The 23351-nt window shown below is 39.4% G+C and overlaps 1 protein-coding gene across 4 annotated transcripts in view; it reads right to left on the reverse strand.

Annotated features, from left to right (window-relative positions):
* Nucleotides 1-23351, reverse strand: part of LOC126262298 (poly(A) polymerase type 3) — a 154284-nt gene that overhangs the window by 65587 nt on the left and 65346 nt on the right. For all 4 annotated transcript variants that reach the window (XM_049958836.1, XM_049958834.1, XM_049958835.1 and 1 more), the window contains one exon: nucleotides 9008-9276. In XM_049958836.1, the coding sequence (XP_049814793.1) occupies nucleotides 9008-9276 (269 nt within the window). The remainder of the gene's footprint in view (nucleotides 1-9007; nucleotides 9277-23351) is intronic.

The following is a 23351-nucleotide window of genomic DNA, read 5'->3' on the forward strand; positions in this document are numbered from 1 at the left end:
CGATGACAGTAAAATAACATCAAATATTAATTTTTCTGCAATGCACCAATGAACACCATTCAGTTCTCATAGTTATAGGCCAACCACCACCCATATATCTCATCTACTGCCCCTTCCCCCCCATCCAGCTGAAAGCAATGACTGTGCCATGTCAAATTTTCCTGTTTTCTTATGCTATCTGTACCATGTCTTTCCCTGCATGTAACGTGACCTGTTTGTTCATCTGGGTTTCATATAGCTGCAAATGTTTTCAGTTTCTCTGCAAGGATTTGTAGTGCCCGTTTTCTGGCATCCTTGTTGCAATACAAGCATTTGAAGTCTTATAGAATTCTAAGAACTCCACAATGACTCATCGCTAAATAGCGACAGTCACCATTGTGATGCACATACACATGACCTTTTTGTGGTGATGTCCAAAGCACAACTGAAGAGCACTACAGACGGTCCGGTGTGGTCAGGTAGTGCAACCACCTGACAAGGACCCGACAAGAAACCTGTCAGCTGACACAGCAACACACGGCCCAAAAACATCTCACTAAGTCCTTCCAACCAACTGTCCGAAACAGATCATCTGTAGGCCACTTAAGGTACATAAAATGAAACTTATATCTGTAGTTACCTGTATGTACACCTTATTTTGGTTAATAAAAAATAGGAGCATACACTTTCTGATTTGCCCTTGTATAATCCCAGACAATCATCCTTAAATACCAAGATTCTCAATTTCACTATCATTGCTATTGTACAACCTGCCATCTGCAGCATGTGAACTACTAATTCCAGCACCACTACTGGCAAATCATCCATCAAAGGCAGAGTGATATATGGAACTATTCATTTTGTTCAGTAACTAAAATGTATGTGCTGCATGGCTTCTTGTCCTAGAATGGTGACCATAAATCTGGCCAAAAGCATGAATATATATAAAAGAATTTTGACAAATGTTTCTGTTTCTTGATGCCTCCAACACAATTTCTGTTTCATTCTAGAATGCAGCACATTAAATCAGACAATTTTGAAAAATTTGTTATTGGTGTACATGGCCTCATAAAGAAACATATGATTATGTTTGATGAACAAAACTCTTATGCCTTGCACCTACCTACTGTAATTCTGTCATCAAAGTAGCCATTCTGATCTGAATGTGCAACAATAACTTTCACTGGGATAGCAGTTGTACTCTTAGGGCCCTACTGCACTGGGGCATCATGGCACATCTGCTAGCAGACCTCCGGTCCACCAGCTTTAGATACCAGGGAAATTCTTTCAATTTAAGCTCAGTATCAAAATACACACAGAAGAACTAGTAGCTCTACTTTGTGTGTGATATCCAAATAAAAAGAGAATGCAGAAATAGTAGTTTTTGGTACAATCCTTCACTGCTGACTGACATAGAGAGATTACTTCGCACACTATACAATGATTTAACAAATTACTGTCATACATTTTTCGGTGCCATGAAAATATCTGTATGTTATCTGAGATCTGCCAATATGAACTGAAAAAAAGAACACTGATTTAAAAAAAGCGTTCTAATTGGAAAAAAAGATTTTCTTAAATTCAGGTCTAATAAGAAGCCAATTATTTGTCACATGCAGAGATTTCGACAATTTTAGTTGTAACTGTTATTGTATACACGGAAGAGATTTTTTCAGTTTTTATTTCAAAAGCGCTTCTTAATAAACTCAAATTCTATACCACAATAATTGAGACAAAAATTATGTGATCTGTCTCATTTGTTTACAAGTCTTATTTCTTAAAATAATTCTCTTGCATCTGATGTATCAGACCCATTAATGACATTCACTGCAGCACAAGACGTAGGGACGCTATTTCGAACAGGTAGAACATTTTGAGGAAAGCCTCCATATCCCAGCTAGTAATGTGCTTTGTCTATGGTGTAAAGTTCTTGTGACTTGAGTAGAAGAACAGGAACAGGTTAAAGCACATTGTTATAAGTAGTTTGAATGTTTCCGTAATGTAGAGGCGCATATTCTACAATCTGCGCTTCACTTATGACACTCATGATTCTAATTTTAGTGGTAATTTTCTTTTCTTTGGGAATACTTTGAAGTGAGTTCAACAGAGACAGTAACAACATCTTGTCTTTGTCCTCTTCGGCTTGCCACACTCTTAACTCTCAACTGCATACTTGCATTAAGCATCTTAATTAAAAGGTCATCATCGTCATAATGAGGTCTCATGAGGTAAGGAAGTTTTTTCATCTCTGAGAGCAGCTTTGATTTGTTCTTGTTTCCTTATGCCAGCAAAAACCTGGAAACACACCACCTGACTGAAATACACATATTCACTCTTCTTTAAGAATGCACCTGATCTTGGCTTTACAGATTCCCTGCAGTGCAGTTCATAAGCAAAAGAACTCCTGAAATCTTCCTCTTCTTCTGTAACTAATAATGAATGCATTAGGTATTAAGGTACAGGAGAGTGATCTGTGATTGTAGTGAGAGAGAGAGAGAATAATGAATGCATTAGGTATTAAGGCAGAGGAGAGTGATCTGTGATTGTAGTGTGTGTGTGTGTGTGTGTGTGTGTGTGTGTGTGTGTGTGTGTGAGAGAGAGAGAGAGAGAGAGAGAGAGAGAGAGAGAGAGATTTTTGCTGAGTGTTTTGTTAAACATGATACCCTTATGTTGCAAAATACTTATGTTCACTAAAATGAAGTAAAATAAAATAAAGTGTTTTTGAAACACCCAGTTCTTTTATGTCTTCCAAACTTGCTTCCAAAACGTTTCAGATTTTGTTTCAACACACTTTTTTCAGTTCGTGGTTTGAATAGTACCGAAATAAAGTATCTCAAATTGCTGGTCTCTTCTGAATATCACAGATAAAAGATTTGGCATCAATGCCATCCACAGCAAACGTGAAATTTAGAAAACTATGAGGGGCAGTCAAATGAAAACAGAACGCCTGCCTTAACAGAACCACGGAATGGTTCCATTTAAAAGTAATCACCACATCATGTGTTATGATATTCATCCCGCTGGGAAATGAGGTGATTAATTCCTCTTTCACAGAACACAGTCAGCTGAGGACAGATCCACAACAACACACACTCTTGCACTTTTTCATCCAACTAAAACCAACGTCCATGCATGTCTTTCTTCAGGTTAGCAAAGATGTGAAAATCAGACAGTGTCAGATCTGGGCTGTGTGCAGTGCTGCCGCAGGATTTATTAACCAAGTCACTGAAGCATAGACTCTGACTGACAGTGTGGGGTAGGCATTATCATGCAACAGGATGATACCGCCTGATGACAGCCCGAGTGCGAATGGTAAAGCCAACAAAGGAAACATCATACATCTTCCCCCCCTCCCTCCCCCATCAAAGAAATCCAAAGCTGTTCACACAAGTTCCAGTAGGGTCACGACAACCTCCTTCGACTGCAGGGTCCCTCAGCGCATCAATTTTCTCAAGTGTGGAACCACAATCAATGCACTGCACTATTAAGACACTTTTGCAGAAAATGCAACACGCTGTAAAGTCAAAATGCCCAAAAATACTGTCGGACATTATCACACTGTTGCACGATAACGTCCAGCCTCCCACTGGCAATCGAACAAAGGGTACACTTCAGAACTTTTGCTGGGAAACACTGAAACATCCTACCTACAGCTAAGGTCTGTCACCACGTGGTGATTTTCACATCTTTGGTTACATGAAGAAAGAGAGACATGGAAGTCACTTTCAGTCAGACGATGAAGTGCAAGAGCGGGTACGGGTGCAGATCTGTCAGCGGCCAATGACATTCTACGACACAGGAATCAACCATCTTCTCTCCCAGTGGAATAAATGTTTTTATGCGTGTGGTGATTACTTTTGAATGTAACCATTCCATGGTTTCATAGTGGTGGGTATTCGCTTTTCATTTGACTGCCCGTTATATGTCTTAGTGAATGACAAGTAGTGTGAGGTGGCTCTAATGGTGTCCTGGTTGGGAGTGACCCTATGCTGCCGTGTGTTAAACTGGCAACGCTGCCAAGCTAGCAGCCCTGGCAGCAGAACCTCGAGGTCGCAGCTCTGTTGGCAGAGCTGCCACACTCAAGTTGATATCAGGTGTGGCGGCTGCACAGAGTTCCACGCATTGTGCCTGGCATCTCTGGCAGCAGACTGGCTGCGGCACCCCACTGCAGTAGGGTCCTTACTGGCTACGGAAACAGACAATTGATGTAGAAAGGCTACAGAGAAATAATCAGTGTTATCCAGCATCAGTACTAATATTCCTTCGTCATAAATGTAGACATAATCTCTGGTAGTATACGAGAGCACCGTGACTTTGTAGCATCTCGATGATACAATTTAGCCATTTACATACGAAGATATGTCACAGTCTAGACAGTCAACTCCCAACAATGATGACAGAGAAAGCTGTTGAAAATTTGAGTTTACTAAAGCAACTGACATGTCAAAAAAACATGAAACTTGCAGCCAATAACATCACTGAGCTATATTCTTATATGAAGAATAACAATTCCTTGGGCATCTGGTGTCCACTTGCCAAGAATGGTGTACTGGATCCTCACACCTAGCACTCTAACTAACCTGTTTTTAGCACAGCTTCCATTTTCTTATATCGTAGAATTTCCTTTCAGTTACTTACTTGTTTTCATCCAACCCCCCCCCCCCCCCTCTCTCTCTCTCTCTCGCTTACCACCCCCTACTCTCTTTCTCACCTTTAAATTCATCTCTCTCTCTCTCTTCTTTTTACCCTTAACTGCTTTGTTTCTTTGAGTTTACACTTTCTTTTTCTCATATTATCCATCCATCTTTACTTCTCACTCAGCAGCTCCCATCACATCTGAACTAAAACTTGGAAACTGATTTATTATCTTTGACCTCCTACTCTCTCTGAAGTCATTCTCCTTTGTTTTTGCCTCCCACCCTCGTCCCCCACAGCTGCTGAGCTGTTCTCAACTTAGGGTCTCCGTAATCTGTTCTGCCCCACCTTCCATTTAATCTCTTTCTTCTTCTTCTTCTTCTTCTTCTTCAACTCACGGAGTAAGCCTACAGCCTGTTCCCTCAACAGTGAAGTCATCTGCTCCTTGGTCATCCTACTTTTCTTTCTCCTACTAATTTATAATTGATTACTTTTTTCTTCTTTCTCCATTTAGTTGATATGTTGTTTCCATTTCGTCTATCCATGCTCGATTTTCTTATATATATAGTATGTATTAAATTCTTCTATTAATCTCTTTCTGCTTCCAAAAGAGGGGAGTTAGGAATATTATTTTCTACTCTGAGCACTTGTATCTTCAGTTCTTGCAATTGTATTTCCAGAAGGTGTGTAATGGCTAATCTCCTCCACCGGTTCCCAGTTTTAACAGATGATTCTTGTTTACTGAACACTGCCAAATCGTCGAACACATCTGAATGTAGCTAACTAACAGTTTCAAGAGGAATAATGAATTACTCACAAAAATAAATGAATTTATTTATTTATTCATTCATTCATTCCAATCCACATTCTTGGTGACAAAAATGGACCATTACATATAAAATTACATTAATGTGAATCTTTATGGTATTTTTTCCTATTCTGAATACTGAATTAGGTTTACAGTGTCTATCATGCTATTTTTCCTTATTTCTGTTTGTTTCTACTACTACTGCTCTAAAATTTAGATTACAAAATGCTGAAGTTGTTATATTAACTTACACTATAAAGAAATTACAAGTCCAAAGGACATCCAAAGCTGTGAACTTTTGGATTGAGAGAGATGGGACAGCAGTGCCAATCTTAGCTGCTTAAATGGAAACTACTTTTTCAGTGCTGACAGACCCACAAATGGCAGAAAGAGACATTTAAACTTAAGCTTTCAGAACTCTACAACCAGTTCTCTTGGCATCTCAAAGTATGGATAGGACTGGTATACAAGCACTAATAGAAGAAAAAGCAGTTCTATGCAATGAAGAGGGCAATTACAGAATATGACAAAAGAGTCACAAACAACAATCTTCTCCTTTGAGTATACCACAACCGTATGTTTACTGAATGAATGCGGCATTTTTTTCCCACTTGTTCTGTTGCTCACTTAAACTTTTCCTTTATTTTACAATTAATATTCTTGAAGAAACTGATATTTTTAGTCATTTCAAATTCAACCAAGTACAATTAACAAACAAAGTTAACTACCAAACAGAAGATAGCTCAGCAATTTTACTGGAATTATGTATACTGCTAATCACAAGCAAAATAGTAATTCTATTTGTAGTTTCCATACTAAAAGATAGGATTATCAATCTGTAGTTTCCATGCTAACTGATTGCTCTTTTTCTACTGTATCATCTGTATACTAACAAGGAACCCCTTGAGTGCAAGGTCACAAAAGGTAGTGATGTTTATGCATTCGATGCCCTGCATATTGTCTACCATGCAACCACAATATTCGTTGCTAATGGCAACAGGGTACAGGACTGGAGGTACCCAATGGTTAGCACAGCATGAGGCTACGGAGTGTAGTTGAGCTGTTTAGTCAACGAGCAATCCACAACAGTGCTAGTGGTGTTGATGCAAAGCATAGCAATGGCAATGATAAACAAAGCAAACATTGCATTACAGCTATAACAACATTTCCACAGAAAGGAATCCAAGGAATCTTGCAGAGTGAGAGAGAAGTGGCTGATGAAATATTAGTGTTTCTGCAAGATGAGTCAGTGTAATGTGTGGTGTCATTACATTTGACTGTGCAGACAATGTATATGAGGAGTACAATGATGACGATACGTTCTTAACCAGAGAAAGTGATACTGAATCAGGTGTCCCGCCATGTAGAAAATACCATCTAGTAATCACACTAAGAAACTCTCAGAAATATACTCAAACTAACTTTCTGTATAATGTTTGTTGTTGTCAAGTATCTGAAATGCATCGAAAATTGGAACAGAAGGATTTTTTTTTATACAAGTATAATTTTGTCACTTTGACACAACTCTTTCAAAACTGCGCCAAAAATGAATACGGCTGACAACTATGTCAGTGGTGATACTGATTCTCAGAAGCAACAGCAACTTGTTTCTGAACTGTTTGTAGAGTACCAGTTGCCAATATTAAAAAGAGAGACAGAGAGAGAGAGAGAGAGAGAGAGAGAGAGAGAGTAATTGCACTATGTGGGATTTTATTACTGGTAATGGATCAGCAACCATACTGTTGAACTGAGTGTAACCTCTTTCTTTAACAGAAACATTCACAGAGACTAAATGTACAGTGCAGAAAATTCAAAATGGTATGTTGTACCATGACTAGTCATTCCTTTCCTTGTTCCACTTGCAAATGGCGTGAGGGATTCCCATTTGAATTGAAGGAGGATTTCCTTAATATTTGCTTGTTAATCAAACCTACCAGTAACAAATTTAGTAGCAAGCCTCTGAATTGCTTCATTTTCTTCTTTTAATCCTACGTAGTGGGAATCCCAAACACTTGAGCAGTACTCAAGAATGGGTTACACTAGAAGAGGTACTGTTTATGACCTAATGCACTAAGGGTATAATTAAACAATGGAAAATCCAGGATGGAATGTAACGATATTATGAGAGGGAAAGCTGCTACTCACAGTACAGCGGCTATGCTGAGTCGCAGGTAGGCACAACAAAAAGACCCTCACAGTTAAAGCTTTCGGCCGTTGGCCTTCATCAAGAATAGACACACATAAGCTCACACACAAAAACACAACTCACACACATGACTGCAGTCCCGGGCAACTGTGGTGAGTTTTGTGTGTGTGTGTCTGTGGGCGTGCGTGTCTTTTTGTTGCGCCTGTCTGCGACTCAGCATCTCCACTATATTGTGAGTAGCAACTTCCCTTCTCATAACAAGGATATAAGTAATGGTCAACAAAAAGATCAAAACTTTCAAATGTCAGGAAATTCAGATGCAGAATCTTCACCTAGCATAACAAAAATGATCTGATGAAATGCAACTACTCATTCCTGAAAGTAATAATATGGAAATTCTGAATTTAATACACATAAAAAAAATCAAACTTACTTCCAGTAGTAAAAGATCATGTTTCTTGTAGCTACTGTAAAAAAAGGGCCCAATTCTCAAGAAGGTATTTGAAAGTGGAACTAGAAATACACATGAAAAATTGTGCTCTGACATTAACATAACAAAAGGAGTGCAAATGACTGCAGAAGAAATTATAAACATGAAAATATATTGACAAACAGAACTAACAATAAAAACACAAACAAAAAGCTAGGTAATGTACAGTGTTGCATGCATTTTTGTTGTGTACAAATAAATAATACTATGAGGAATTAATGTGTTTTCCACACACGTTTTTGTTTTTCACCAGACACTGTCCAGGAAAATGGATAAGACAAAACCTGAAACTGCACTCACATTAGAATGTATGAAGACTAAAAGGAATGATTGGAGGTAGATATTTACTATACTCTATTTGCATAAGCACAACATTTGTTCAAATAATTACTGACCACTTCAATCATTTCTAATACAATTAAATAAATTTTAAGTATTTACAGCCAAAAGAATGAAGAATGGCCCATGACTTTCACAGTTGTTACTTCAGCAATAATGTGAATCATCCCTTAAAATTCAGAGACTTTGTTAATTAACTAATTACTTGTAACTTCCATTAAATTACTTCTCTGTTTTACAGAACACACTAACATAAGTAGCACACTCAAAAAGTTTACCTATTCAACCACAACGGACACTTAATATTGTCATTATTTACTAACTCCTGAACATAAGCAACAAGTGTCTTCTCTTTTTTTAGGAGAACGGATGTACAGTGAATTACTGTTATCATCATCATCATCATCATCATCATCATTTTGTATTTTTGTTTTTAAGGGAATTCTTCCTAGTTCGAATTGAGGTAATCGCTATATGTACATGGAAAAAGATATGCCTAGCATTGCAGACATAAATACAAATGATAATGCTAAATTCACACAAACCCAATGTTTAAATACAATGAAAATGCTAAAGCTGTTTGGAAGACTTATAGCATTGGTGAACTTACCGGAGTTAGTGAATGACTGAATGTCGTATGTGAGATCAACATTTAAATTCTCAGTTTTGGCAAAAACAAGTCCAATGAACCACATGGAACAGAATACACCGGGTTCAGCATCAAGAGGAGGGAAGCACTCTGGGTTCACGTGTGCTAATGTTATATGCTGATTGCGTTCCAAATTGCCTATAAGGTGCCTCACTTTAGATTCAACTAGTCCACACCACTCTAACTGATCCTCCGCTGAAGCTGAACTTGCCAGAAGAACTATGAAATGCCTATGAATTAAGTAAAAGTTAGATTAAATTTATGTCAACTACACTCGGAAGACAACACAGTCTAAATTCACACACACACACACACACACACACACACACACACACACACACACACACACACACAGAGAGAGAGAGAGAGAGAGAGAGAGAGAGAGAGAGAGAGAGAGAGAGAGAGAGGGGGGGGGGGGGCTATTTTTAACAATTAACATGGTTGAAAAAAGAATGGTTCTCACATTAACAATAACAAACAATTTTGACCATAAAGTCAATATACATTTAAAACATTACAGTTCTTTGTCTTGACTGAGACTTGTGTTCCTAGAGTATATGTAGATATACGAAATCGAATATTAAAGCCGAACTTTATTAAAATGTGTTAAGAGTATTTTGTGAAATGTACTCTGCAAGCCACATAGTTATCTCTCAGACTGTATTTTTTTGTCATAAGTAGCTTCTGCATCTGATGTCCGACAAGATCGCTTATATATTAGGTAGTGGATATGTACAGATAAAGGTAAGATGATAGTATATAAAACATTTATTGTTTATTCTATTCCATATTTCTACACACACAAATTTAAATTACAATACTAAATTAAGAAGCTATACATGCAGGGTATTTCCTTAAGAGCATGCAAAAGTGTAAGAGCACATAGAGAATGCTCCACTGACAATTCTATGTAGGGAACCTGGGGTCAGAGACACCAACTTAAGGAGATATTGAAGTAAACTTGTCTATCGCTTTTCTAGCATTACTGTTTTCCGGCATATTTAAACCAACATGTGTAAAAGTTGATATGTACTGTGGTGTTTACTCTTCAATTGCTGCAAGGAAACAAGGAGGACAAGCCTGATTACTAGGAAGTCACAGTGCAGGTTTAGTTTACTTTAGTTGTCCATATGATGGCTCTGTTGCATCGTATTTACATTGGCCCATGACAGAATGTGATATGAATCAATGACAGATCCATTCATCACTCAGTGATAGTCAGAGATGTACAGTACAACAGGACGGAGCAGTACCGGTATAGCTTCGCAGAACTCACTGAACATGTAAAAGAAATCAAAACAAGAAAGCAGATTACCAGGGCTGGCTGACCATGAGAATAAAAAGGAGAAGCCAGCCACTCTGCAACACATTAAAACCTCCACCCTAAAAGCACTAGGGTGGAGGACACAGAGGGACAAAGGATATGAGCTACAACTTAGATCAAATGATAAAACCCACCCTCACAAATAAAACAGGAAACTAAAGCTGCTGTTGAGACATTGTTGCCCAACACTGAAGGTAGGGTGCTGGGAAAGTTAAAAGTCCACCAAAGAGCGGCTAAAAGTGGGCAGTCCAGCAAGAAATGGATGACCGTCATTTGTGAGCCACAGCGACACTGAGGTGGCCCCCCGTGACGGAGGAGGTAACCACGCGTTAGCCACATATGGCCAAGGTGGAGCCAGCAGAAGACAACTGATTTCCTGCAAGAGGACTGCATGGAAGAGTTCCATACGTTCATAGTTTCCTTAATGACACACAGTTTGTTGTGCTTACTGTTATACCATTCCATCCCCCAAAGCCGAAAAACCCTGTGGCATAAAACCTACACTTCTCCGGCTGAGAAGTGGGGACTGTCCCCGATGATTGGAGGGGTGTTGCTCCTGAAGTAGGTGGTGCAGGAGCAACAGGAAGGGAAGTGTTCCCCACCATCAAGGGGGCAGGTAAAGGGTGACGGCTCTGAGAGCCAACTGTATGCGGCGGAACGGAAGATGGTAGAGCCGTTGTCATAGTGGCGGCATAGGTTGACGTCATATGCACAGGATGTAGGCTCTCTTATTTTCTCTTAGCCTCAGTGTAGGTCAGTTAGTCTATGGTCTTGTATTGCATTATTATTCTTTCTTTCTGGAGAATCCTGCAGTCTGGCGAGCAAGGCGAATGTTGTTCTCTGCAGCTGACACAGATGGGAGGCAGGGCACAGGGAGTATTGGGATGTAAAGTACATCCACAATCCCGAAAGTTGACGCTGGAAGTACAGCAGGAAGACATACAGCCAAACTTCCAGCACTTAAAGCACTGCATCAGGGGAGGGATATACTGCTTTACGTCACAGCGGTAGAATATCATCTTGACCTTCTCGGGTAATAAGTCACCCTCGGGTAATGGGTCACCCGCGAAGGCGAAGATGAAGGCACCGGTGGCAACCTGATTATTCCTCAGAACCCAGTGGACACGCTGGACGAAATGGACACCTCGCTGCTCTAAATTGGCGTGCAGCTCATCATCTGACTGCAAAACAAAGTCCCTGCGATATATGATACCCTGGACCATATTTAAGCTCTTATGAGGCGTGATGGAAACAGAAACATCCCCCAGCTTGTCACAGGCGAGTAGTCCCCGTGACTGGGCAGAGGATGCTGTTTTGATCAAGACTGACCCTGACCGCATTTTGGACAAGCCATCCACCTCCAAAAACTTGTGCTCTAAATGCTCCACAAAAAACTTAGGTTTCACTGACACGAAAGATTCCCAATCAACTCTTGTACATGTGAGGTATCGGGTTGAATCAGCTTCGCTGCCATCCTTGGCCTGGTGCTCCTCTCATGGTGTGGCCGGGGGAGGGGTGGGGTGGGGGGTGGGGGGGGGGGCATTTGGAGTCTTATTTCTTATTAGCATTGAAGTTAGAGCTTGATCGCTTAGAGACTGCTGGTGTTGGACCACTAGCAAGAGATGACGTACTATGCTTCATGGCATGTCAGCAGCCCTGATGCCACCCACTCTGACCAGGGGGCCTCACCATGGGCACCACCCAGCCGCAGCAAAGGCCACCTGGCAGGATGGCCATTGCCGGGAGTCCTGATGCCCTAGGGTGACAGGCATCTACTCCTTGGGGAGTTAACGGTGCAGGCATCAGCTTAGTGATCCCTGTGTAGTCAGGGGGCTACACCCAGCAGGGAACATAGCGGCCCCACCACAATGGACTGGCTACCATGCTGGATATCAGGCGCAAATGAGCTAAGAAGTCAATTATCATCGACAACGCAGAAAGCGATAATGCACAGAGGATAGCTGGAGAATGAGCGAAGTGCAGATCCATATTGACCAAGAATGTGAGAGGTCTCTGCGCATGATGGACTCTATGCACCATGTAAGGTACCCTTCCCCAATTGGCTCACTCTTCGGGAAAATTTTGAAAAATGGAGGTCAAACCCTACAGGGGACCATCACATAAAGGCTGAAACGTGTGAGGCTCCTTTTAGTCGCCTCTTACGACAGGCAGGAATACCTTGAGCCTATTCTAACCCTCGGATCTGCAGTGGGAGACATACACCTTGTGTAAGTGGAAGTATGTTGCAATGCTCTCACTGCTGAAAGAAAGGCTGTACAGGGAACGATTTCCTAACAGGCATCATCCATCACGATGATTTTTTATTTCTCTTGATCAACGAATGTGGGACATTGGTTTATTGTAAAGAAAAAATGGGAGACCTGGCAACATAAGAACCACTCGCACATCCAACTGTGAAAAGCAGGTGCTGGAAAGTGTTGCAGCAGAGAACTCATCGTATTGCATGTGAAATGGACGCCGCTGCACACACTAGCATATGGCAAGTACTCCATGAACAACAATTACACCCACATAATCCACAATGGGTCCATGCAATGCTTGTGGCTGACTTTGCACCAAGGGTTGCATTGAGTCAGTGGTTGCTCCAACAAGGAATGATTGACCAGATCTCATCCAAATCATGCTGTTTACTGACAAGGCAGCACTTGATCATGATGGTATTTCCAACAGCAGGAATAGCCATGTGTGGGATGAGGAAAACCCTCACACTGTAATAAGAGTCACACCATCAAGTATGCTTTGCTGTGAATATCTAAGCTGGCACTGTAGGTGACAATATCATTCGGCCATGTCATCTACCTGGCTGTCTGAATAGTCACCTGTACTTGAGATTCGTGCAACAAGTTCTTCCTGAGCTGTTGGAGAACATACCCTTGGCTGTTCGTGAGAGGATATGGATACACCATGTCAGTGCACCACCTCACTTCAATGTGGATGTCCACAACCATCTCAATGGTGTATTTCCTGGTCGCTGGATTGGAAGTGGAGGTCGTATTCCAAGGATATGGAGAAGGAATTAGTTGCCAGAATTGTAGCTGCCTGTGATGTGATGTGATTTGAAAAACACCCTGGGTATTTGTCTGGGTGTATCAGAATCTTGTTCGCTGACGTCGTGCTTGTACTGAGAGAGATGGCTGTCAGTTTCTGCACATTTTGTGAGATACAGTACAAATGGTAGATTCATTGTGTCAATGATGGTATTTGCAGTTAACTGTAACTAATGTAAATAAAAAGGAAAACAGTAATGTGATTTTATTCCGATTATCTCCTTAAGCTGGCTTCTCCAACTCCAGGTTCCCTACCTCAAATTGTTCAGTGGTGCATCCTCTACATCCCATTACATTTTTGCACACTCTTACTAAAACACCCTGTATAAAATCTAAATTTTTATTCTCTTTGCTACAGCAGAGGGAGATAATCAGAATGAGCATATGTATTCAATTACAGAAGTTGTTAAGTAATACACTTTATACATTTAAATTTTCTTCAATGGAGCAAAAGTACTGATGCTGTAAATATAATATACTTGACCATAAAGTTAAAATCGGGGCACTATTAAGATCCATAGTTTGCTTACAACGGATCACTAACTGATTTGCTTCATGAACGCTTCAACTTTTTGCAGACACAAAATGTGTAGTGAACTGATGTTTGTAATTCTCTTTGAAGTTCAGTCATTTAGGATGATTAGGTCAGTGTGTTAAGAAACACATTTATACAAGTTATAGGGCTATTACATTTCATATACAATAAACAGATTCCTGATAACCATACAACATGGGAAAATAAGAAGCAACTTCTTTCCACAAATCCTATACTAATCCCGAACATGAATACTATCATTACATTAAGTCATAAAAGATAACCAGAAGTTACAGAAGGATAATCATGATATTAACAAAAACTATTCGCATATGAAAACAAAATCCCAGAATACACTAAGCTATAACTGACTAAAAAATGCTCGATTGCCTACTAAAAAAACAGAATGTGTGCCAAAAATGCACAAACTTAATTGAGAAAACTGCAGCAGAAATCAAATGTGTGTGTGAAACGACGCAAGAAACAGTCAGAATCTATAACTTGAAATAATGAACAAGCAAGTAAGCAATGGCAAAATACAAACACAAGCAGTACATAAAAAGATATTTTATCATGCACATTGACTGAAATAACATACACACCATTTCATATTTATAGATAATCAGTCACACACTGTGTAGTAACATGAAACAAAATTTTAAAAATATAGGAACAAGTTTGTCAACAGAGTACTACTCAACACGTGAAAGAACAACAGTGCAGCACATAATACACATAAAAAAAGGGGTCAATTGCTCTTACTCAATTACTGAACTTGCCTTCTTATAACAACCCTGTGCGGGCTATAAGCAGAGAATTCCTTTCAGAACTACAAATATAAATATAGGCCTATCAAATGAGTGTCTGGTGATGAAGTTAGCCCTTTGTGGTGATGTGCTCAAAGGGTAGAGATGCAGTTAGAAACGAAGGTGACAAAAGTCAAGGGACAGGAATAAGCACACATACAAATGTCAGTAGTACCGCGTAGACAAGGTATAAAAAGGCAGTGCATTGGCTGTGCTGTCATTTGTCCACATGTGATTCATGTGAAAAGGTTTCCAACAGGATTCTGGCCGCATGACGGAACTTAACAGACTCAGAATGGGACGTGATAGTTGGTGCTAAATGCATGGGACATTCCATTTCGGAAATTATTAAGGAATTCAGAGGGTGCTGAGAGTACCAAATTTCAGGTATTTCCTCTTACCACGGACTACACAGTGGCTCACAGCCTTCACTTAATGACCGAGAGCAGATGTTTGTGTAGTTGTCAATGCTAACAGATAAGCAACACAGTGTGAAATAACCCCAGAAACCAATGTGAGGTATGCGATGAATGTATCTATTAGGACAGTGCAGCAAAATTTGCCATTAATGGGCTACGGCAGCAGATGACCGACACGAGAGCCTTTGCTAACAGCATGACACCACCTGCAATGCCTCTCCTGGAGTCATGACCATATCAGTTGGACCCTTGATGGCTGGAAAACCATGGCCTGGTCAGATGAGTCACAATTTCAGTTGTAAGAGTCAATGGTAGGGTTCGAGTGTTGCGCAGATCCTAGGAAGCCGTAGACTCAAGTTATAAACAAGGCACTGTGCGAACTGGTGATGGCTCCATAATAGTGTGAGCTAACACACCTCATCAATCATTGACTGGATGACTGGAAATGGTTATTCAATAGTGCAGCACCTGTGTAGTAAGCAAAATGTAATATTCCTTCAGACATGCAGCAACTAGGCAACTACAGCTATTATGAAATACATGAAATGTATTTGCAGTTGCGAATATGAACAACCATCAACTGTATAATGGAATGACAACAGTGAAAATTTGTGTTGGACTGAAACTCCAACTCAGATTTCCCGCTTATTGTGAGCAATCCCCTTACCATTAGGCTATCCAAGCACACATATGGCCAGACCCAAACATAATACATGTACGAGTTTGGTTGTAGACAGATGTAAGTTTGGGGTACTCGGATAGCCTAACAGTAAGCAACCATTCATGATAACTGGGAAATCCGAGTTGCAGTCCCAGTCCGGCACAAATTTTCGTTGTTGTCATTACATTATACAGCTGATGGTTATTCATATTTGCAACTATTTCATGGAAATGGTTAGGTTTGGCTGGCAATGGTTATGTTCGACGATGTGGAGACCATTTGCAGGCATTCATGGACTGAGACCATTTGCAGGCATTCATGGACTTAATGTTCCCAAACAGCGATGGAATTTTCATAGATGACAATGCACCATGTCACCGGGCCGTAATTGTTAACAACTGGTTTGAAGAGCTTCCTGGAAAACTCAAGCAAAGGAATTGGCCATTCAGACTGCTCAACCTGAACCCCAACGAATATTTATGGGACATTATCTGGAGGTCAGTTCATGCACAAAATCCTGCACTGGCAACAATATTGAAATTGTGAGTGGCTATAGAGGCAGCATGGGGCAATATTTCTGCAAAAGATTTCCAACGATTTGTCAAGTCCATGCCACATCGAAGTGCTGCACTACCCTAAGTAAATGGAGGTCCAAATGAATATTAGGTGGTATCTCATGACTTTTGTCATCTTAGTGTATGTCTACTCAAGGTATTAAATATGGAACAGCAAGTATATTACAGTCTGTATTTTGCTGCTGATCTAAAACCAAATGCAATGACAAAACAGACCATAACACAGTGCACCTCATGCAGTTCCTGAAAGCATCAGTGTTTTAGCATGAACATATTTTCTTGGACAGAGCTATACATGAGGATGTGTCATGTTACAAATTCTTATATAGGTTTTTAGGAGTTAAAATCACTCCACCAAATAGCAGAAGTGTTCAGTCATCAAAAGGTACAGACAAAAGAGAAAGGAAACTTACTAGCTTCCAGAATAAATTCTTTGTCGAGATAGAGTACACACACACACACACACACACACACACACACACACACACACACACACACACTTACATCCCAATGTTGGGGCTGCATCTTGGCAGATGGACTAGAGTGAGGTGGAGGTTATGTCTGGTGGAGTGGGTAATGGGACAAAGAGGTGGGAGGCAGGAAGAGAGAATGGGGGCATGTAGCTAGTGGCTAGGATGTAGGCAGCAGGTTTGCTGGCTAGGAATGTGGGGGTTGGAATGGTAGGTGCATGGACTAGGCATGTGATTCATAGGTGCCAGTGGAGTGCAGCACATGATAAAGGTGACGTGTATCAGGGGGAGGGGGGGGTGAAATGACAAAGGGGATCCTGTTTGGTGAGTGGTGTGGGGACAATGAGTTAACAGAGATTCGAGCCAGGAGGCTTATGGAACTGAAGGATGTTTTTCAATTATAACTGCCATCTTCGTAGTTTGGAAAAGGTGGTGGTGGAAGAGGGAGGGATCGATAAGGACTGACTGGTGACGCAGTCATTTAAATCAAGCATGTTGTACTCAGCTGACTGTTGTCGTACTGGGTGGTCAACTATGTTCTTGTCCATAACTTGGTGGTGGTCATTCATTCTGGTGGACAGCTGGTTGGTTGATATACCAACAAAAATGCTATGTAGTGACTGCAGCAGAGTTGATACAGAACATGGCTACTTTCACGGGTAGCCCTGCCTCCAATGGGGCATAACAAACCTGTGACAGGACTCGTTTAGGAATTGCTGGATCAGTGGATTGGCGAGGCCTCGTATCTAGGTCTTCCACATAGATATGATCCCTGTGGCAAGGCGTTGGGAGTGGGAGTAGCATAGGAATGGAACAGAAAGTTGTATATGTTGGGTGGAGATGATGTGTAAGTTGGGTGGGTGACTGAATATCACTTCTGGGGGGTAGGGAGGACCTTCTGTGGGATGTGTCACTTCTGGGCATGATGACAGATAATGAAAGCCCTAGCGAAGGATGATATGGTTCAGTTTTTCCAGTCCAAGGGTATGTTGGGTGACGAGGTGGCACTCCTTTGTAGCTTATTCTTGGAGATGATGGGAGGATTAGGAGTGTGCCAGGACAGAATTTGGGAAATCTGTTTGTGGACTAGGTTTGGAGAGGGACGGGGGTAGTGCTTGTCTGTAAACTAGGCTGTATGGAAGTGATTTCTTGGTGTAGAAAGAATAACAGGTACTGCAGGCAGTTATTGGGTTTAACACAGACAGTGGTGAGGACAGAGCCATCACAGAGGTGAACATTAATGTCCAGGAATGTAACACAGCTGAGGGGGACCAGATGAAGCAGATGGGAGAGAAGGTGTTGAGGCTGCGGATGAATGAGGATGGGGTGCCTTTTGATCCTAAGTCCAGGTAATGAAGAGATCACCAATGAACGTAAATCAGACAAGAGGTTTTGGGAGGCTAGGAAGGTTTCCTCTAGATGGCCCACAAAAGGTTTGCATAGGAGGGTGCTATGTGGTGCTATGTAGGTGCCCATGGCTGTATGCAGGTTTGTTTATATATCGGTACCTTCCCCTCAAAGGAGAATCAGTTGCTCTTATAAATAATGGGCTTAATACTGTAATACAAGAAGAACGATACAAGAAGAATAAACCAAATTTTATAAATCTGGTCCACACCATGTCAATTTTGATGAAACCTGACATACGTAGAACCCAAATGGAAAATAAATGTGAAAGAAGCTTAACTGTTCCTATACTCTGCCAAACTGTCCTCCAGATCCTGGTGAGGTGATGTGGAGCACCTGCCTATAGGGTCCACTTCGGGGTACACACCGAACATTTAGCATTGAGTTTCAAGTTAGTTTGGATGTGGTAAAGGTATCTGGTGGCTGCAGGGTTGATTAGCGATTGTGTAAAGCAAACACATCAAGTATTATATCGACAAATGACAGCAAAAATTTCCTGAGAATATAATTCCTTCTACGGACAGTCAAGAGACAGAAAAAGTGGCACTTACCCCAGCACTACCAGTAAACATGGTATGTAAAAGATGGAGCATAAGGGGTGTAGGACAAAGACAGAGTGTACCCTGGCAATGAAGTATGCTCAGTCTTTGTCTGCACAGAACACATTAAGCATCTGCTCTCTTACTTGCACACTGTTATAACAAAAGGTACAACAGTGCACACTCAGCTATTCCCTATGTTGCATGAAAACTCCAAAAGGCCTAAAATTAACTTCTCATGCAAATTATGCACCGATTTTCAGAGGAAACATTGGGCTCTGATGTAACATTCACCTTGCTACATAGAATTATCATCCTCACAAACTTTGATTGTATGGTTCTATGTTAGCTTGCTTACTAAAGCATCTGTATTTCTCAAGTCACTCATAGAAGCAACACAATCAACATGTTTCCTTTACATTAACTGATGATGTAAATAGGTCTGTGTCTCACTTCTTACCATCCCTAACATGAGAGAAAAGATCAATACCATCCCAAACACACACCACTCTTCTCCCAGTTATTATCCTATTGTATATGGTTTCTGTTTCAAACATAATAAAAATATCCTGTCATACCAAACAAATTCTTAATTAATGATTTTTAAGACTGTTAATAAAGACTTATTAAATTAAAAAAAAATATTACAAATTAATTTTTTGGGGGCAAAAAATGAAAAATTAAATACTGTTTATCTGGGCTGTGATTATATGTTTATATCACATATATGGTCTCACACTGACTAGAGTGATAAGCATTGTAAAAACATGGAAAACAATAATTTTCATGGCATCGCACACACAGTACAAATGCCTGCATTCACTCAGTTTTCCCCTCAACTCAAACGCAATTTCCATTAAAATAGTAATTAGTTACATAAAAATTAGTATATATTTTATGAATAGTAGATTTAAATGACATAGATATTCTAATTTGGGGACCGGGGGGGGGGGGGGGGGCACAATATAATGACTAAAATGAGACACTAATCACCAATCTTTCTTAAAGACGCTCCAAAAACCTCAAACTCAATTTTCTTGAGAATTTTTGAGAGTTGTATAGAACTGCTTTGGGAAATTGATATCTGAGGTCTGAATTTCACATACCATAATTACAAAAATCCAACTGCTATGTAGTCTTCTTGTTAAGTCCTAAACAGCATTATTTGGTTTTTCTCAAAGTTTAGTCATTTAGATGAAATCTGCTAACTGAGTTATTTAGAGAGTTTATGATATAAGTGAATAATACTGAATTATAGATAGATCATTTACATAAAAGTGGTAAGGAATTCATCGAGAATTGTGGACTCCATTGTGGAACTGATTTCCACCGCGAGAAATGCTTTGTTGTTTGATGCTACACTGAATCTTTGTTTTCAGTTAGAGAGATATTACATGAACCACACCAAAGCATCTCTGATTTTTTGTTTCTAATTTATGGAACATAAGAGTATGGTTCAACATTGATTTTTTTTTTCTTTTTGTTACAATGACACTGAAATATTATATCTGTTAAGCAACTTTTCGGAACACTTAAGAATATAGGAATAATGGAGATCCAATGGTAATTATGGTCTCAAGTCCTCTTTTGAACCTTCTTTTATATAGTGGTTTTATCTCTGCACATTTTTCTGAATATCGGGGAAACATCTTACATCTAAGAGGGTATGTTATTTCTTCACAAACTGCTTTTACTCCTATAGCAGGTACTCTATACATCACCCCCCCCCCCCCCTTTTCCTATTTTTTCAGCATAGTATTGGTTTTCCTTTACCTTTTGACACAACTTGTTTAAACCTGCCTAAATATTATTTTTCTTGCAGGTCTAAACAATGTAACTGTACTTTGCCAATGTAAGCAAACACATCAAGTAATGATTCAGAAACTGTTTCAATAAATTGATTGAACTGTTCTGGTATTGAAGTATCACTAACAATAGTTTTGTTTCATGACTTAAATTTTGGGAACTTCTCGGCTACTAACAGTAATATCTAGCTCAGATTTAATAAGTCACACCACCTTTGAGTCCTGGCAATGTTTCAGGATGGAATTTTCATTTTTCATTTTATCCTTTGCTGCAATTTTTTAAAATAGTTTTCCAAGTATTAAAGCATTCAACATAGCTAGTAAAATCAGAATTTTTATTGCATTTTAGTTCAATGCGAAATTTTATTTCCGTGGTAATCTAGTTTATAAATTTTTTTAAGGAATATTCTGAGTGGAAATTTTTTTTCTATATAAAGTTAAGCCAATTTTCTGAGTATGAAATAGTGTGCTGTACTGAGCAGTTTCTCATTCAGCATATGACCAAAACAGGCCAAATTTCTTTAGTGCCTTCTTTTGTAGGTACTTCTGATGTTGGGTTCATTTATTTCTGGCACTTCATTACATAGGGCATAAGGGTCTGAAATTCCTAAATCTGGACACAGCTTGTATTCGCCATCAAATTTTTATTTGTGACAATTCTGTGTTTTTAGTTTCTGTATTCTCATTTTTCCTACTGAAAACTCAGACATTTACTTTACTCCATATTTTCTGACCAAGTCAATAAATTCTGCTCATTCACAAGGTTCACTTCTTGTACCTGTCTAAAGCTTGGCAGCTATCTAACCTTTCTTCTTACTGACTTCTTTTAGTTTTTATATGACACACTGAAGTTTTTACCTAGACAATCAAGGACATTTCCCTATTTGGAATTCTATGTAAGGGTATCATTATGATACTGTTTCTAATTCACACGGCATCTTTCAAACATGCATTCTTTCATTATAAATTTAAAATTGTTTCTAACTGTGGATTTGAGGGTTTATTATTATTATTTCTTTCTTTTCTCAGACGTTATGTCTGGTCAAAAATGGAAAGTGACACAGACCTTGATCAAGCGTGACTTCCTTTTAACTGTACGATATATGCTATATTGCATTTAGGAACTTTCGGGTAATTGAACATGTATCAATAATTACGGATTTCTGTAGTTGCATATATAAGTTTGGATGTAGCTGTATTAAATTGATGTACTGGTGGATATTGTGTGGTATGACTCCTGTAGTTGATAGTATAATTGGTATAATGTCAACTTTATCCTGATGCCACATGTCCTTGACTTCCTCGGCCAGTTGGATGTATTTTTCAATTTTTTCTCCTGCTTTCTTTTGTATATTTTTTGTATTGGGTATGGATATTTCAATTAGTTGCGTTAATGTCTTCTTTTTATTGGTGAGTATGATGTCAGATTTGTTATGTGGTGTTGTTTTATCTGTTATAATGGTTCTGTTCCAGTATAATTTGTATTCATCATTCTCCAGTACATTTTGTGGTGCATACTTGTATGTGGGAACGTGTTGTTTTATAAGTTTATGTTGTAAGGCAAGCTGTTGATGTATTATTTTTGCTACATTGTCATGTCTTCTGGGGTATTCTGTATTTGCTAGTATTGTACATCCGCTTGTGATGTGATCTACTGTTTCTATTTGTTGTTTGCAAAGTCTGCATTTATCTGTTGTGGTATTGGGATCTTTAATAATATGCTTGCTGTGATATCTGGTGTTTATTGTTTGTTCCTGTATTGCAATCATGAATCCTTCCGTCTCACTGTATATATTGCCTTTTCTTAGCCATGTGTTGGATGCGTCTTGATCGATGTGTGGCTGTGTTAGATGATACGGGTGCTTGCCATGTAGTGTTTTCTTTTTCCAATTTACTTTCTTCGTATCTGTTGATGTTATGTGATCTAAAGGGTTGTAGAAGTGGTTATGAAATTGCAGTGGTGTAGCCGATGTATTTATATGAGTGATTGCTTTGTGTATTTTGCTAGTTTCTGCTCGTTCTAGGAAGAATTTTCTTAAATTGTCTACCTGTCCATAATGTAGGTTTTTTATGTCGATAAATCCCCTTCCTCCTTCCTTTCTGCTTAATGCGAATCTTTCTGTTGCTGAATGTATGTGATGTATTCTATATTTGTGGCATTGTGATCGTGTAAGTGTATTGAGTGCTTCTAGGTCTGTGTTACTCCATTTCACTACTCCAAATGAGTAGGTCAATATTGGTATAGCATAAGTATTTATAGCTTTTGTCTTGTTTCTTGCTGTCAATTCTGTTTTCAGTATTTTTGTTAGTCTTTGTCTATATTTTTCTTTTAGTTCTTCTTTAATATTTGTATTATCTATTCCTATTTTTTGTCTGTATCCTAGATATTTATAGGCATCTGTTTTTTCCATCGCTTCTATGCAGTCGCTGTGGTTATCCAATATGTAATCTTCTTGTTTAGTGTGTTTTCCCTTGACTATGCTATTTTTCTTACATTTGTCTGTTCCAAAAGCCATATTTATATTATTGCTGAATACTTCTGTTATCTTTAGTAATTGGTTGAGTTGTTGTTATGTTGCTGCCAGTAGTTTTAGATCATCCATGTATAGCAAATGTGTGATTTTGTGTGGGTACGTTCCAGTAATACTGTATCCATAATTTGTATTATTTAGCATGTTGGATAGTGGGTTCAGAGC

Source organism: Schistocerca nitens, chromosome 6 (assembly GCF_023898315.1).
Source record: "Schistocerca nitens isolate TAMUIC-IGC-003100 chromosome 6, iqSchNite1.1, whole genome shotgun sequence".
NCBI classification, from domain to species: Eukaryota; Metazoa; Arthropoda; class Insecta; order Orthoptera; family Acrididae; genus Schistocerca; species Schistocerca nitens.